This window comes from Phycomyces blakesleeanus (genome assembly GCF_001638985.1).
Source record: "Phycomyces blakesleeanus NRRL 1555(-) unplaced genomic scaffold PHYBLscaffold_21, whole genome shotgun sequence".
NCBI lineage: Eukaryota > Fungi > Mucoromycota > Mucoromycetes > Mucorales > Phycomycetaceae > Phycomyces > Phycomyces blakesleeanus.
The window spans coordinates 676,996-693,561 of NW_017265154.1; the positions used below are offsets into that span (position 1 = coordinate 676,996).

Consider the following 16,566-nt stretch of genomic DNA (forward strand, 5'->3'; position numbering starts at 1 on the left):
GAGGCAGATTTTTATTCCTAATGTAATGGAAGTATTGGCTGTCAATTCCTCACTTGTCATAGTAGCTGTAATGAATGGAATGGTCTTGAATAATAATATTGTATAGCACTAAATGCTGTAAAAAAGAAGATACTCTTGAATGTAGCCTGTCCTTATTAAATAGTAAAGATAAGTTCTCAGTATGTAGCTTGTAATAGGCTCAGACTTATTAAAAGTCTTTGATTTAACCACATGAATAATATTCCATGTGTTTTTTTTTATAAAACAAATCGTACATTTTACGTCCTTGAATTTTTAGATATGTTCGCTGTTGATTATCCTTATTGTTTTAGCCTTTTTGATGTGATTTCTATGAACGCTTTTTTGTTTTGTTTAAAAAAGGAAAGAAAAGAAAACAGAAGAAAAAAATGATTTTATGTATCTCTAGAATATTGACGTTATGAGTGTGTGATGACAGTATATAATATGCGAAAAAGGTAATCTGCCATAAAAATTAGATTATTTCAAGTGTGAAAAACCGTTTAAAAAATGGGTTGCTTGGATCATGCTTTTGGTGGAATGGTAATTAATGGCAGAATTAATGATCCTCGACTAGAGGTCCAAAGAAACGCCCATGGGATTCTTGTCGCAAATGAATATACTCTTTTCCTCCAAAACTAATTTGCAATATGTTTTAATATATTTCACACTAAATAAGATGGTTTTTTTTTGCTTTACCTTTTCCAAAGAAACTCGGTCAATAAATAGTATAGATTCTTATTTGCGTTATGGTATTGGATTGCATGATTGCTGTCAGTAAAAAACTGGACTCTATAGTTGTGAATGTCAGCCTTGGTTAGCTTGTCGATCAAGACAGCTGAATTTTGGAAATGAACTAAATAAAAGATGTTTAATAAGCTTGCTGTATATATTTATGCATGTATATATTGCTTGTATTACCATTATCATCGCCTGTACCATGTACAAGCAAAAACTCTGTATTGGAGAACCCTGTCATGTTGTTTACTGCACTTTTAATATACCCCTTTGGGTTCATTTCGGGTGTTTTCATGTAACGCTCCGTATACAGCGAATCTAAAATGAAGGGCTATGATTTGCTTGCATCTTATAGCTTTATAGTAGGTCACAACATACCATAAAATCGCCAGTCTGTTACAGGTGCCACGGCCATAGCAGCACTGAATATTCCACTATTAGCCTCGACAACTTTTGAAGTCAAGAAGCCACCAAAAGACTATTATGATAGATTTCGCCAATGATTAAATATATGAATCAAGTAATAAGAAAATGCCTTTGTCATGCATACCCAGCCCCAAATAGCGATTCTTGATTTATCTACATAATCAAGGTTACTCCAATGCCTACAATAAACATAAATTAGATTAATTGAGTAAAGCACATTATAGTCGACATTTTGGTATTTACTTTGCGGCATTTATTTGGTCGATTGTTTCTAATTCACCAAGTCTTCCGCGTACTCCAACCTTGTACTTTCTACCCTTGAAACCAGTACCACGTCCATCGACCTAAGCCAAGTTATTAGATTTAATCTCAATCCCCTACTTGCTTCTTCTTTATCTTACTGTCACTACAATGTATTTGAGCTGACTGGCAAGGAAACTGTGCCAATTTAACTCAAACTGGTAAGAAGCAAGTTGAGATCCTGGTCCGCCATATACATTGAATATAACAGGATAACGTTGAGTGATATCAAAATCTGGGGGGAGTAGCTCCATAGCCGTCATTTCTGTTTTCCGTGTATAATCATTGTCAAATTAGTATACGCATTTAATTTTATCTTATGCTTTTCTCATGTCATACCAACACCGCCGCTTTTCACGCGCACCATACGCTTTCTTGGAAGCTCATATTTTTTAAGCAATTGCTTTAACTGGTGGTTGTCTTGAATTGGATTTTCGAAAGAGGCGTTTCCAACCTTTTTGACTACTGCACTAGGAATGTGTGGCCCGAGGTAATTCAGGAGAAAATAACCAGCCATTGGAGAAAACTTCGCATCGTAGTAAGCATGTTCTTTAGGATCATTTGGACAAGTGATACATTTTTTGGTTGCTGCTGGTTTTTTACTGTTCAAAGATAAAGTGTATAGATGTCTCTCAAGATGAGACCTTTCGGTAGACATGAAATGACTAGAAAAATAAAAGCATAGTAAATGCATTGTTCAATTTTACAGATTTTTTTTTGGGAAGGGGGAGGGGAGGACCTTTGGAAACTTACACTAAATGGTTCTTCTTGTCAACAACAACGGTTCCGTCGATTACTTCCCACTCTCCAAATGTGAGCCATACAGGGTCACTCAGCTCCTTGTTTATACTTGCTGTAAACAAAGCAAGATGCATAAATCCATTTCCATCATCTGCAATATCAAGATATTGAATGATTGTTCCATTCGATTTTGTTTCTAGATACACCATGTTTCGGCCAGAGTCAACCCATCCCTTATCATCAGGAATATATTCACGAATGAGGTCAACCCTAGACTCATTTAGAGAAGGTGCAATAGAAATAAGGCTTGTTATCTCATGGTCTTGGACTCTGTTCGTCTGTTTAAACAAAAGTGATGTATTTGAATCGGTTGCCCATGCAATGTCTGTAATCAGGCGATCGTGATCCTCAAACTCTTTGTATAAGCTACTTGATTGTATTGTGGCATTCTGTGCATATCTCTTTGTGATCATAACAGATGTCCTACTGACCAAACTGTGAACATGCAAAGATGCAACTGGATTTGGAGCACCAGCCTATTAAATCAATAAGCTCAGGTAGTGAATGCTTTTTGTATGTATAACACTCACTTTAGGATATCTTATTTTCACTTCGTCAGGGTAACTTTTAGCTGATGCAGTGTACATCTGCATGGTATATTCTGGTACATCTGTTTCATTGAACCTTAAGAAGGCTAAATGGGTTGAATCTGGAGACCACCAAAGGGCAAAATTTGTTGCAAATATCTCCTCTATAATAGAATATTAGGAGTTAGTTTCCATTTAATCCTTTTTTTTTAATTATACCTTCATAGACCCAGTCCGGTATCCCGTTAAATACTGTAGAAGAGCCATCAAATGTGATACGACGATGTCTCTTTAGATCAGTTGTGTAAATGTCGTTTTCCATCACGTATGCCTGTTCAAGTTTTATAAGAAGCCGTGCTTGAATAGTGGCTAATGTTTCTTACCAAATTATGCCCTGTGGGACTCCACACTGCATATGATATTTGTGGAATGTATGCTACTGTAGAGTATGGAGTCAAGGGAGATATGGTCTTATCTGTGATAGAATATATGAAGATATTGGCACGGTAAGAATATCTCCATTGCTAATTATCAATCAATGTCAATATTTTGGTGGTCCTTTTTAAATAGGCATTTTCCTTCTTTCTTATCTACCTCAACTTTGTCTGTAATTAGCATAACATATTGTGAGTCCTGCGATACTTCAAATGAGCTCACTTCCAATGGAAACCCATCAAAAATCTATATAAGCATACAAATATGAAATATAAAATAAAAATAAAAATAAAAGATAAAAATAATACGATGTTTTTAGTTATTCTGAGTTTTTTTTTGGGTTGCAGTAAACGCTCTGCCGCGGCTTCTAATTAATTACAAGATCCTTGGCTTTCACGAATATGCGACTCCCTCTCTTTTCGACTGATTCTAGTAATATGTCATTCGTTCTAGGGTCTCTGTACGTATAAACGCCATCCTGTGGACCTAGATCCAAAAATAAAAGGGATTTATTAGTTGTGTAGTCTTAACATTTAATTCTATTTGTCATACCATTCTTGACCCATTCAAGCTGAGATCGTATAGGTATAAAGTCTTCCTTAAAGATATCCTCGAAATCAACGTATTTAGGCGCAGCAGCATTTGATTCCACGGCAGCATCTAATGAAATAAAGTTAGTCAGTATTTTTTATGATGTATCAGGTTATATACCTGATTCCCATAGCCTCCTCCAAAACCAGAAATACCAATAGTATAGTAATAATCAATTACCTGGACTTAATCTACTTAAGCTTAGGGTCCATATTGCCCAACCGATAAGCAAGACAGCTAGAAATATGATACAACCCCATTTTCGACCTGAATTCTTCTAGTCCAACGAGTGTAAGCATAAACCGTCACCAAATTTGATTGGATGAGAGCAAACCTTTGCAGGCTTCATTTCCTTTTCAAGATCATCGTTTTCTTGGTCACTAGAAGAGACCAGTCTTTGTTGTGCTTCTACATCATGAATCCTTGGAAGAATGTAGTATGTCTGCGAAGATTCTGTTTCGTTCTCTGCACGATCGTAATAGGAATTTCCTTGCATCTCTAGGTGATTAGAGGGTTGAAAAGTAATGCTATCACAACTTTCAAGACTTTCGGTATCGTCGTCGTCAGTACTTATGTTGCAAGAGGAAAGCGAGTTCCGTGCGTCTAGAGTGTCAATGAGATGATCTAAATCGAATATAGGCATCATTTCGGTGTCATTCTCATTAGTATCTTGCATCCGCCTAGGTGCTGATAAAGACATGATATGGTACTCCACAAACCAGTGAAAGCCCGACAAAAAGGTTACAAATAGCGAATAACCGAAAAGAACAGCTTACAATATTATCTATATTTATGCCCCCCTTTTATTATTATTATTATCACCATCATCACTATATTATTATTATTATATTATTATATTATATTATAGTATATTTATATGCTCATCTAGCTTATTACATGTAACCTAACTTGAATACCACAAGTCCAACGCTTTCCATCTCTTATTGAGAAGGTCTCGACCTCTGATAAATAAGGGATAAATATGAGAACAGGGATATATATATATATATATCTTTTTTTTCTTGTAGTTTTCTTACCTTCATGCTCGCCTATACTGCGCTGTTGAAGTATAGCTACCATTGATACCACATCCACAACGGCGCTTTCCATTCCCACAATAGTAATCATGTTGAATGTTTTCAGAGACCGTTCGATCTATATCCAAAATGTTCAGTTTTCTCCGTCTTATCTTGGCATATTTTTATAGATATATCTAACGCCAGTATATTAACCTACCCAGTCAATATATCGCTCATAGCCGTGGTCAAGTTTAGTCAATCCACTCGTTGTTCCCGAGAAATGACCCTTTTGACTCCTTTCTATATTCTGTTCGGGTCGCATTTGAAAAACTGGATGAATCGCAGTTTCGATAGTAATGAATTTTGAAGGCGTATCAAAAACTGATGCTATGGGGGCCAAATTGATTGCTGTCTCCTCATTCTTTTTAGAATGTCTTCGTGATGAATTTTGAAAAGGAGGATCCGTAAAAGATGAGTGAGGACCAGAAGAATGGTTCGGTTTTGTTTGTCTTGATGGGAATGTTTTTTTGGCTGGTTTTGGCTTGGCATTAATTGAAGCATTTATTTGTATATTCTCACTTTTAGCTTTCGATTTCTGTGAGCTGTTCTTTGCTGTGAATGAGGTTTGGGCAGACGATGATTGTTCAATTGTTTTTTCTACTGTTATCGCTTCTTGATTATTATCTTCTTTCTTTCGCTCTCTTCTTTTATTTTCTTTTCTTTTGTCTGGTACAGCTTTTTTAGGCAAGGTAGGTAAAGGATCCGATTGAATCGGTTTAAATTCATGTGCAAATGGATTAAGCATAGTGATTACGGATTTGGTTCAATTGATCTCCAAGCAAGCTTATTCTATTGTGACGTGTTTTTTCTTTAACCAAAGACATTCCAAATAGAATACGTTTTCTTGTGTCTTATCAAAGTACTAATGTCATTCTAGGCCACATATAGAGGCTAAAATAATATCTTAATAGATTTAATCGAAAGCACCGAAGAGAAGAATGAGCAGTTTTTGGTGTTTATTAATACAAATAAATAAATTATATTGCTTTAAAAGAATAACCAAACTATCTTTTAAGAAATGCTTATTTTTCAAGACACACTAAACATTTAATATAGTTAAATTTGGTAGTTTTATTATTTTATTACTATCACTATACCAGACATTGCTATATAGAGCTCTGCCTGTGTGATTTAGTCCAAAATGACTGGTGCGAAATTTTACACTCTACTCAAACATCGTCTTGAAATTGAATAATAACACCAAACCATATATTGATCTTTAGAGCATGACGTTCTCAAGATGGAAGCCGGTGTTTCCTGTTAGGATATAACATTTTGAAGTAGTATTCGAGATGAATATTTTATTACTCCCACACACATATATATATATTACAGAATGTATGCTAGTAGTGTAAAACTATATATAAAGGCATATATTTAATATGACACTCTTTGTACTCAGTTAAACCCATTGTACTGTCTTGTATTAAAGAGGGTGTGCACTTGTATCAATCTACACACCTATTACTATACTTGTCAATTTTTTTTGCTGCTGCATAAGAAATTTATTACATTGCTAAAAACAAACAGTTCTTACTTCCTATGAAAGATGGGCAGGTGCCTGAAAATTATCAATAAGGACACAAGGTGTGGAGATAAAGCAGTAAGCCAATAAGTGCAAAGACATGAAGAAATTCAGAAAAGTCAGGAAATTCAGAAATTCTTGAAACAAAACGAAAAGAAAGGAATGTTAAATAATATAATAGGGGAAGTATAATGAGTATAAAAGAGAGAAGACTAGTTTATAAGATAGGATGACTGAAAGAAAATTGTATTCCATACTCTATCAAACTCTGGCTGTAATGCATTGGACTAATGAATCGGTTTTCGCTTTTTTGTTGAACCTGGTTTACATCACGGTTCATTGCCATAGGGGCACTCAACATGATTTTACATATCTTTTTGGTTTTCGAAAACAATATTATTTGACAAAGAGTCTTTTATAGACGTAAAAAAAACTGACGTCCAATAAAATTGCTACGAGCATTCTCTAATTATACCGAGCCGTAAATTACCTGAAGAAGATGTAAATATACATCTTATATTATTCAGGCTTTATAGAATTTTGATGGGAAATATATACAAGTTCACATCTTCTCTATTAAAGTAGCTTTATAATAATACATTTAGGCTGTTAGGGATCAGGAACACTTATCGGGCTTTGGACAAATAGTCATATTGAGGTGGTCTGGTAAAATCAGAATGTCGGTTCCCGTCAGAAAACGTCGTACCTCAGGATTAGCGCCAATGCATAACATACTAACGCATGGCTTAAATTACAGTACACATTTACCAAACTCATTCCAGCGTGTTATACCACGGTTCCTGAGGTATTTTAAATTGCTATTGGGTTACTATATCAACATTTGGAAAAGTAGATACTGTGAGAGTAATATTTATGAAAAAGAGGCAACTAATATTGTTGATATATTACTATATTAGAATCTTCAGTAAGTATTGCCGAGATGTGATGCCTTTTAAACAGGCTGAAACACTTTCTGAAATTACCTTTATTCTTTAATTCATATAGAGCAATATAAATAAGAATTTCTTTTATCAACTTGGATTAATGGTTTGTCTTTTCTTGATAGAACATATATTTCTCAATCTCTTCAAAAGTTAGGTTGAATTGCTTTTTTGGTAGCGATTTAAGGAAAATTGATGATGTTGATATTGCAAAATCAAAGTATCTTTGAACACTTTTACCTAAGCAAAACAACAAAAAACTACCATGCAAATCAACCATATAAATGAATCGGTTGTAATAATCGGCATAAATGCATTAAGATCTCGAATCACTTCATCCAATTCAATATTACAATGTCTCTTTTATGATATTCATGCTTAGCTTACTTAATATGCCCTATGCCATCATCTTATCTTTTAAAGACTGTAATATAAAAAAAAGGTTTTTAGATAACTAGTATTGTTCCATAAATATATCCGTATTAAACTTCTTGTGTACAGTCTGTGTAAATAGAAGAGGACATTACTGGCGTATTCAATTCACCACACCATTTCTGCCTCTCTTTCAAACACGCATTTCTTTATTCCTTCTCATCTCTCTTTTCTCTTCATTTTTTTTCTGACTTTTCTCTCTTTCTCTCTTTTTCTTCCTCTTATTTTAATACATCTTTACAATGTCCATCCGAATTAGCCAAATTCAGTATTATATATTTCGCGCAATTAGCATTCTCAAGAATCGTCTCAACTTTACCGCCAAAAGCACCCTATACAATCAAACACGGTGATTGACACAATTATAATAAAAGACATATTATATTATATTAATCTTCAGATTTATTTAACTAGATTAATTTTTCTTATAAATGTGTCTGTCCTAATTACAACAGTAACTTCTTCAATCAAGTAAAAAAAAAGTTTAAACGCGTATTTTTTTATTAGAGTCAACAACAGTTTAAAAATTATTTTATTTATTAAACTTATACATAAAGCTATTTTATTTCATATAATTTCACTTAATGTTCTTTTACTAATGTAAAAGAATAAAAAGCATGACACCAAGTTCTTTGTCCCCGCATTACGCGGCTCAATCTCCCTCAGGACGTAAACCTGTCTTGGTAGCGAAGGAGGTGTGGGAATGGTGTTAATCCGTGGCGTAAGACAACAACCGGGTTCATCCCAACTGCCCTATCTCATCACTGAGAAGGGCCTGCGAACGTACCAGAGAAACCTACCACAAAGTAGCAGGGTCCAGCGTGTTCGACTACCAAGCAACACCGTCAGTTCCAGAGAGCTTCGAACAAGGACTTCATGAAGAGTCGGCAGTAAACTCCACTTCCTCCCCGTCCTCCACTCAATAAACTTTCATGATGCTAACTCGGCGGCAGCTTTTTTTAAACATTGCTCGTCGCCATTGTTTCAGAAATTATACAATTAAATTCACAATTCAGAACAATGTTGATCTGCGCCTCTAAGAATTAACCAAGAAGCTAGAGACGACGCACTTCCGCTTTTTCCTGCACAGAATGGAAAAAGAATGTCTCCCAATCGACCCATAGGTAGCGCGTCAAACTCAACTACAGGCAATCAGGGGGTACCCGTCTCCAGAGTATAAAAAAAGCTAAAGAGAAGAAAACCGTGTCGGTTGAATGGGCTTTATTTTGATATACCCGCAGTCTGCGACTAAAGTTTGGGACTGCGCTTTTTTTTGCCAGGGGTGTTTTTTGCCTCTCACGTCAGAGCAGTGACATAGCTGTATACTCTTTTTAGTAGGATTGTGTAACTGTTCTATGACAGTAGGAGCAGCTTATAGATTTAATCAGACAAATATTGCAAAGTGAAGTAAATCAAAGCAAAGAAGCAAAGAAGTAAAAAGAGTAACGAAGGGTTTAGTTTTAATCGGTATAGCAATAACTCTTAAAGTGGAGTACAAGTTTCTATAACGGCGATTTGTAGGTTACTCTGAAGTGGTCTGTGCACTTTTTGTTGAAAAGCAAAAAAAAAATGTGTGCTTGTTCAAGGAAGCTCAAAAATAATCAAACGGATAGCTGCGAGGAAGTGAATATACATACACACTTTGTCAGAAAGAAAAACAAAGCTAACAAATAAGAAAATATTAGAAGTAATTGTCTGAACCACATCGCTACAAATAGTACATTGCCGAGCTCCGAAATCAAGTTGTATCGCAATGAAGTAAATCGGTAACTGAAAATGTCATGAGTATCTCCCACAAAAATGAGCGATAGGTATAGTATGAGTTGAAGGATGGTGTAAAACAGAACAGTTATTTTTCTCGAGTTAGAGTATCTAGACTAAAAGATTATTCAAAGCAAAAGCATGAGTCATGACATATACATTGATATCCAAAGGAAGAAAAGCCTTTCACTCTTAGTGTACAACCGTTACCGACCTTGACAAAAGATATTTTATTTTCCAGAATGGTGGCCCAAGTTTTCACACGGGAGCATATGGCTGATTGTATAAGAGGGTCCATTGGATAATATATATAATTTCTTTAAAAAAAATCGACCATAGATAGAGTTCTCTTGAGTGATAAGCTGATAAAATAAGGAGCCCAGTCACCTCTTTGAACAATATTGAGTTGACCTCGTAGGAGAGATCGGCAATATTAGACGTGCAATTTGCAAGAAGTTTGGTTTGAAACATGCAGAGCCGATTCCAAATGATAACTGATACCCGCAGAGTTACTACATCGTACTAGTACTCTGTCCATTTTGTTTTATTATATATTTTCAATTTCGTTTACGTAAATGTCTTAACATTTGTTTCTACCGCATTTATAATATTTAGCTACATTATATATAGAGAATTTTCCTTATGAATAAAGGCTATATGTATCTATTTATAAGTTCATTTTGATCTATTTTAAACTAATATTATTATTATTGTCATCGAAGGTGAGAAAAATCTGTTAGAATTGAATTTGAGTATTCTATTTTTTCAATTTAAATGAACTGTTTCAAAATGAAAGTAAATACTTTGTGTACATAGCTCGTACGGATATCTCAATACTAGAATGGTTGTATTATAATTACTACCATATATTTAAATAATACAGTGTAGAAAATGTGATGCTTTATATACAAATACAGAGTCAATTGAAGATTGGGTATCTTTTTTTTGTGTGTGTGTGTTTTTTTTTTCATCCAATATGTCTTTTGGATCTTACTCGCAAATGAAGCGATCGATCAAGTGCCGTTCTTCTGGTACTTTTTTTCGGTCTAGTTAATTTACCGTAAGTACCTCGACTTGCACCAGGCAACCCATCGAGAGTCTCATACTCATCATCATCCCCATCGTCATGCTCTTTTTCTAATACTACCTCTTCTTCTTGTTGATCTTTTTCTTTATCCGCTTCTACGACTTCATTTTCATCCGCATTCTCACTATGTTCTATAGTTTCTTCCACAGCTGACTCCTCTTCTACAGGCTCCATTGTATTTTCTGTACCATCCATAATACTGATAGGAAACGGAGAACCTTTGATCGCTTCGTCCATATCTTCATTTTGAATCGAAAGTAGCATCTTCTGGGCACGCATAGAAACGGAGTCCGAGTAGATCGAATGAGTACTTCGCACACTACCTGAGCGTGGTCGGCGTCGTTGATCAGCATGTCGTCGTATCTTTGGTTCACTGCCGGCTCTCAGCTTCTCCATTAGGCTATCCATAATAGCCTTCTGATCATCATCGCCAGTATCTAAATAAAGGAAGAATGAAAGAATGTAAGTAAGTATGAGTGTAAGTATGAACGAATGAAATAAGTGAGTAAATTAGGTAAAGTACGATTTAGTTTGATTATAATCTATATTTTTCTGGGTTTTGCTTTACTTGTATACTCACATTGACTGATTTCAACCCCTTTGGTTTTGATAGGTAAGCCATTACGTGAGCGATTGCGTTTTTCTTGATCTCGTAACCTTTGCTTTTCGATTCTTTCACGTTTTAATTGTGCTTCTCGTACATCGTTGTAGCATTTCTGCAAATTGATATATGAAACATATTAATTGCTGGTTTTTCTTCTTCTTAGAGTAGTGTATATATAATCATTTCTATGTAATAGGCAATAGTACAATATAAAACAATTGATTTACCTCCCAATTAGCAGTAAACGTTCTGAAAATTCCAAAGAATTCATCCGAAGTAACTTTCTTTGGATCTTCGCCAAAGTATTTTACCACACTATTGTATGCTTCTTCTGTGCCAACCTTGAGGTGAGACAAAGCATCGACATCAGATGTGGCCACCTTGTGAAAGTCTGTCATTATTGAAGCAAATGAATCGTCTTGGCTGTAAGTATCTGAATCGGGATTGTAATGGTCTTTCAATTCCTTATCAATTTGAGCAAGACCTTTGTTAATGCTCAAATATTCGCTTTCAATATCACTAAGAGACACTAAAGCAAAATTGGATATAAGCATTATTCATTTAATAAGCTTTTCTTTAAAGACAAAATTGTTAAATAAAAATACTTGCCTCTTGCTGCTTCTGTACAAGGCTCTAGCTCTTCAATAAAGTGTAACATCTGAGGAAAATTCTTATCTACTGTGCCAGCAAGAAAATGCAAAAGCGTTATGGAATTAGATGTTCCTTTTGTATCAACAAGCTTATAAATGTTGAGACAAAATTAAAGTCAGTACTAATACACAACAAGAATAAAGAGATAATTGAAGTAAAGTAAATTAAATTAATAATATATATATAATATACCTTGTTAATGCTGGAAATACGAACTCCAAATGCACCACCACGATTTGTATTCCCATTGAGAAAGTTTCCCAATAAAAGAATAAGCTATTAAAATATTTACCAAATGAATATTACAGCTTATTAAAATGATAATGATTATACTAATTAGTTTTCAACTAATGTGTTTTACCTGAAGAAGTTCCTTAAACGAAGTGGAGTTTTCTAGTATTATGGAGGCTTCCAAGACAGCTGTCATTTGCTATACACAAACACGAACGCGCAATTAATATTTAGTACAAGGATATAGACTTATGCGTGTGATGATAAACCTACGGCGTTTAATCTGTTGTATCGATCCCAAAAGGTGGTTTTAAAGAGCATACACTCGACTCTTTCTTTAAACCGAGGAATTTCCATAATCTATATAATTCAAACATAAACTGTCAATGGCATCTACCTATTTGAAAACGTGCGCGTATCTATATATAAATATATATATAAGCTACCTGTAGACAGAATTGATCTGGATGAGATAGACTTTCACGTTTTTCGGGGGGGCCTTCAAGATATGGCAAGAGATGTTTCTGTTCATCAGCTGTTGGTCCTTTGGTCAAGACATTTGTCAAGATTTGCTCATCCTCAAAATAAGGATCCATGGCAAGGATATGAGCACCAATTTTATCAAAAGGAATCTTTTTAGTGATACTTGATGTAAAGAGATCTATTAAAAAATGAAAAGAAATAAATACACAGCTATAAATAATCTTTGTACAGTATCTCTCTATGTATCTATATAAAAACCAAATTTCTTCTTCTTTGTTTCTTTTAAAAAAAAATAGTGCCTCACCAACTTGATACGCTCTCTTTGGATCCAATATCTGGGTCACCTCTTTGACTTGACGTGTTTTTAACTGGCCAGTCGGTTTTTGGGCGAATGTCTTTTCAATGTCGTCAAATACACCCGCCTTTGACAGCTTGTACTCAATTGACTGTTCGAATGGCGTACTGGGCTGATCTGGGGTAGTGTCTGATTTACGATGGCCAACATGACTCCAAACAGTCTGGCCAATGTTCATATAATTGATCTTTTCCCACTCCACAAATTTAAGCTTTTGGTTGGCACGAAAATTGCTGGGTTTCCAACCAGTAATACCAGGCATTGCAGGGAACATCGGGCTTCCCATTGGTCCAAAATTGTTTTCTCCGACTCCAGTGGTACCAGGTTCAGGGTTTTGTACCTGAGATCCAGGTGGCGCAGGAGGCCCCGGCGGGGGTGGGGGTGGGGGCGGAGGCGGAGGCCCAGGCGGGGGTGGAGGTGGAGGTGGCGGTGGAGGTGGAGGAGGAGGCGGTGGAGGAGGGGAAGATGCAGACGCAGACACAGATGCAGATGCAGATCCAGGAGGTCCGCTATCTGATGATAAAGATAATAATGAAGGTAAATATTGCTGCTGTTGTATAGGATTTGAAGATGTGCCATCAACAGAATAATCAGATCTATCTTGTAATTTGGCTAGATATATCACAAGTACGCCAAAAGTATAAGCACGTACACATACACACACATACATACATCTGCATATATGTTTATATGTATATATGTTGATATGCATGTATGTGTATGTGTATGGATGTTGAAATAAAAATATGTAGTTTACAATTTAAATTTAAATATAAATATATATATATATATATATATAGTTCTTACCTCCAGACAAAGGTTCCATCGAAAGTCTGTTTGGAGTGGTTGTTTCACGCGAGCTTGAAGAGTGTCTTCGACTATTTTCTCCACTCTCATTTGTCTTGTGACTAGAGAAACTACCTGACTCTGTGTTTGAGACTGATGTATCTTCTTCTACACTAGGTTTTGGTATTGGCTTGCTGCTGACAATTCCACGGGCCAAGACGGGTTCTCGTTTGGGATATTGTGTGCGTTTGACAAGGTTGTTAACCCGCGATCCGAGTTTTGTGCGTAGTGAATTTTTGAAAGTTTCTGAAAGACTGCCGGATTGAGCTACATAGATGGGATCCAAAGACTCTGCCTATTTTGATTTAGTTATATTATATATAAATAAATTTAAAATAAAGGGGGTGTGGCACACATATACAATACACAAAATACCACTATTTGGTTAGTAAATCTTGGCTTTTGTGTGTATATCTCGAGTTAAGTAGTTTTATATTTAAAAGACTTGCCGAAAGAGTTCTCTTTTCAGGATCGTAATTAGGGTTTTGGACATTCCACATCTTAATATCCGTATCAGCCTTGTTCTTTCGGATTCGGGCAGCCTTATCTTTTGAGGCTCCATGTTCTGTCAACTGACGAACATTCTCACCGAGTTGTTTCAGCTTCTCGTTCATGCTCTCGAGTGTGCGCTGGTGCTCTATTCGCAAATCATCCAACCGCTGCCGAAGTACAGAATTGGCTTGCTGTGCAAAGCCTAGTTTGCTTTGAAGTGCATCATTTGTTGATTTCAACTGACCCACAAGCCCATCTTAAATAAATAAATAAGATTTTCATTAGATGCTACAAACAGCACATATGTGTATAGCTTACCTGATTTAAGATTCACTTGTAGTTTTAGTACAGCCTCTCGCTTTAAAGCTTGAGCAGCCATTTCTTTTGCCTCCTCTGCTTCCTTTTGAGCCAATTCTAGCTCATCTTCTTCAGCAAACTTGGCTACCAGATCTTTGACTTTAACTCCATAGGCTTCCGAGAAACCATTTGACACCCCATCTTGTTCAAGCATCACTTGCGTAACCAAGGACTCTATTAGCTGAAAGTATCGATCCCTAAATTATGGCACCGACAGGTTTGAATATCTTTTGATAGTTACATGATTTTATTTTCTTGTCTTGTCTTGTTTAAAGTATATGTATATATACCACAAAGACGTATAATATGTACCTTTTTTCTGGATCGTTTTGAACTTGAAGCATGTGCTGTAGAATGCTCTGAAGATGCTCATAGGCACGAGTGCCCTGAACAGATGATGTAATTCTTGACACCATTTCACCTGGGTCTTTAGAATCGTCAAGTTGAGAGGCACCATAGATCGCATCCGTATCACTTTCTTCAAGATCCTTAAACTCTTTTATTTTTCTGTTCAAAAACTCGTTGTTCAGGTCAGAGAGCTTTTGGAGAATAGAAGACAGTCCAGCCTTGTACAGCTGGTTTCTCAATGTGGTCCTGACATGTTGTTCTTCAACAGTATCGGGGTCAAGAATGGCATTGACCAGAAGTAAATTTGACAACTAGAAAATGCATTTCTCAATAAGTTGTTCTTTCTAAATTATATAAAAAAATAAAGAAAATATGTGACTATGCACACACACACACACACATACATGTATATGTAATGATTGAACTAAACTCTTTATATTTATTCATTTTAAAAAGAAACACACGTACTGCATAATCGGCCAATTGAGCATCCATGCTACCCGAGGCACCCGTGAGTCTCATGTCTTTACTGGCACCAACCATAGAGCCCATTTTTCCTCTGCCATCCAGCATTTTGTCAAATGAGGTCAGCCAGGCATTGAACGGCCCGGCTTCACTTTCGTCCTGAAGCAATTCAAGACCTCGCAGTACAATTTGGTGGCCAGATGGTTGTTCACAGTATGAAATAAAGGTGAGTGCTTCGACTGTGAGACGCCTGACTGCCACGATAGGTGAAAGAACTGAACGTGCAAGAGTATGGATGTATTGATGCTTATCCAATGCTTCTTCAATTCCATACTTTTAAGTTTTTTTTTAAAAGAAAAATTGAAATAAAATGAAGATCCATATTATTTGAATAAAAAAAATCCCTTTGCTGTTATTACCGTTGATTTATTTATTCGTTACTTACCACATTATTAAACATAAACCGTAAGCATTTGACAATCTCATGTTCGACCTGAGCGTCATCTTGATTTCTAAAGAACACAAATAAAATCAGCAAGAAATAGAGAAGAATGATAGGATAGGATAGGATAGTATTTGCTTATTTATTCTTCTTCTCTTTTGCTCTCTATTACTTACCTTTCTGGCTTTTGGTTGATTCTCCCAAGCTCCTCAGTAATTACTCGCATGCCATCCTTTTCAATAAACTCTTTTACCCAGCTGAGTGGCATGGTGCGGAGTCTGACGGCAAGATCGGACACTAGTTTATAAGGAACATCGTGGGCGTCCGTGCGGAGGAAAGATTGAATGTAGTAACTGGGAGATCGCTGGACGGCCTCTGCTTCTCTGTAATTGTATCGTGTAGACTGAGCTTTACTACCACTACCACTACCACTACCACTGCTGACATTGCTGTTGATAATACTATTGTTAATGACGTTGTTGGTTCCGGAGATTGAGGAGGTTGGCTGTGCTCCTTCGAATTTGGCTAGCTGGCCTTCGTTACAGAGAATCCACCATTTTTTGTCAGCAGATAATTCCCTCAGACTGGCCTGGGTTGGCTTGAGATTGAGTCGGTCCTGAAACAAGACGGG

General features: G+C 36.1%; 4 protein-coding genes across 4 annotated transcripts; 1 reads left to right on the forward strand and 3 right to left on the reverse strand.

Annotated features, from left to right (window-relative positions):
* Positions 1 to 483: 483 nt before the first annotated feature.
* Positions 484 to 4,536, reverse strand: PHYBLDRAFT_188318 (hypothetical protein; the record flags this gene model as incomplete). Its single annotated transcript, XM_018439482.1, has 17 exons — positions 484 to 656; positions 718 to 874; positions 940 to 1,074; positions 1,135 to 1,234; positions 1,307 to 1,361; positions 1,426 to 1,526; positions 1,584 to 1,747; positions 1,822 to 2,147; positions 2,236 to 2,759; positions 2,814 to 2,974; positions 3,030 to 3,141; positions 3,194 to 3,334; positions 3,405 to 3,491; positions 3,625 to 3,731; positions 3,798 to 3,905; positions 4,017 to 4,110; positions 4,171 to 4,536. The coding sequence occupies 17 exons, from the start codon at positions 4,534 to 4,536 to the stop codon at positions 578 to 580; spliced, it is 2,817 nt and encodes a 938-aa protein (XP_018287667.1). The 3' UTR covers positions 484 to 577.
* Positions 4,537 to 4,663: 127 nt separating this feature from the next.
* On the reverse strand, positions 4,664 to 5,660 carry PHYBLDRAFT_172264 (hypothetical protein; the record flags this gene model as incomplete). Its single annotated transcript, XM_018436761.1, has 4 exons — positions 4,664 to 4,666; positions 4,734 to 4,798; positions 4,874 to 4,991; positions 5,073 to 5,660. The coding sequence occupies 4 exons, from the start codon at positions 5,658 to 5,660 to the stop codon at positions 4,664 to 4,666; spliced, it is 774 nt and encodes a 257-aa protein (XP_018287668.1).
* Positions 5,661 to 6,486: 826 nt separating this feature from the next.
* PHYBLDRAFT_149414 (hypothetical protein) lies at positions 6,487 to 6,801 on the reverse strand (the record flags this gene model as incomplete). Its single annotated transcript, XM_018432269.1, has 2 exons — positions 6,487 to 6,577; positions 6,698 to 6,801. The coding sequence occupies 2 exons, from the start codon at positions 6,799 to 6,801 to the stop codon at positions 6,487 to 6,489; spliced, it is 195 nt and encodes a 64-aa protein (XP_018287669.1).
* Positions 6,802 to 8,430: 1,629 nt separating this feature from the next.
* On the forward strand, positions 8,431 to 8,739 carry PHYBLDRAFT_149415 (hypothetical protein; the record flags this gene model as incomplete). Its single annotated transcript, XM_018432270.1, has 2 exons — positions 8,431 to 8,482; positions 8,540 to 8,739. 2 exons carry the CDS (start codon positions 8,431 to 8,433, stop codon positions 8,737 to 8,739), a joined length of 252 nt encoding a protein of 83 aa, XP_018287670.1.
* Positions 8,740 to 16,566: the final 7,827 nt, after the last annotated feature.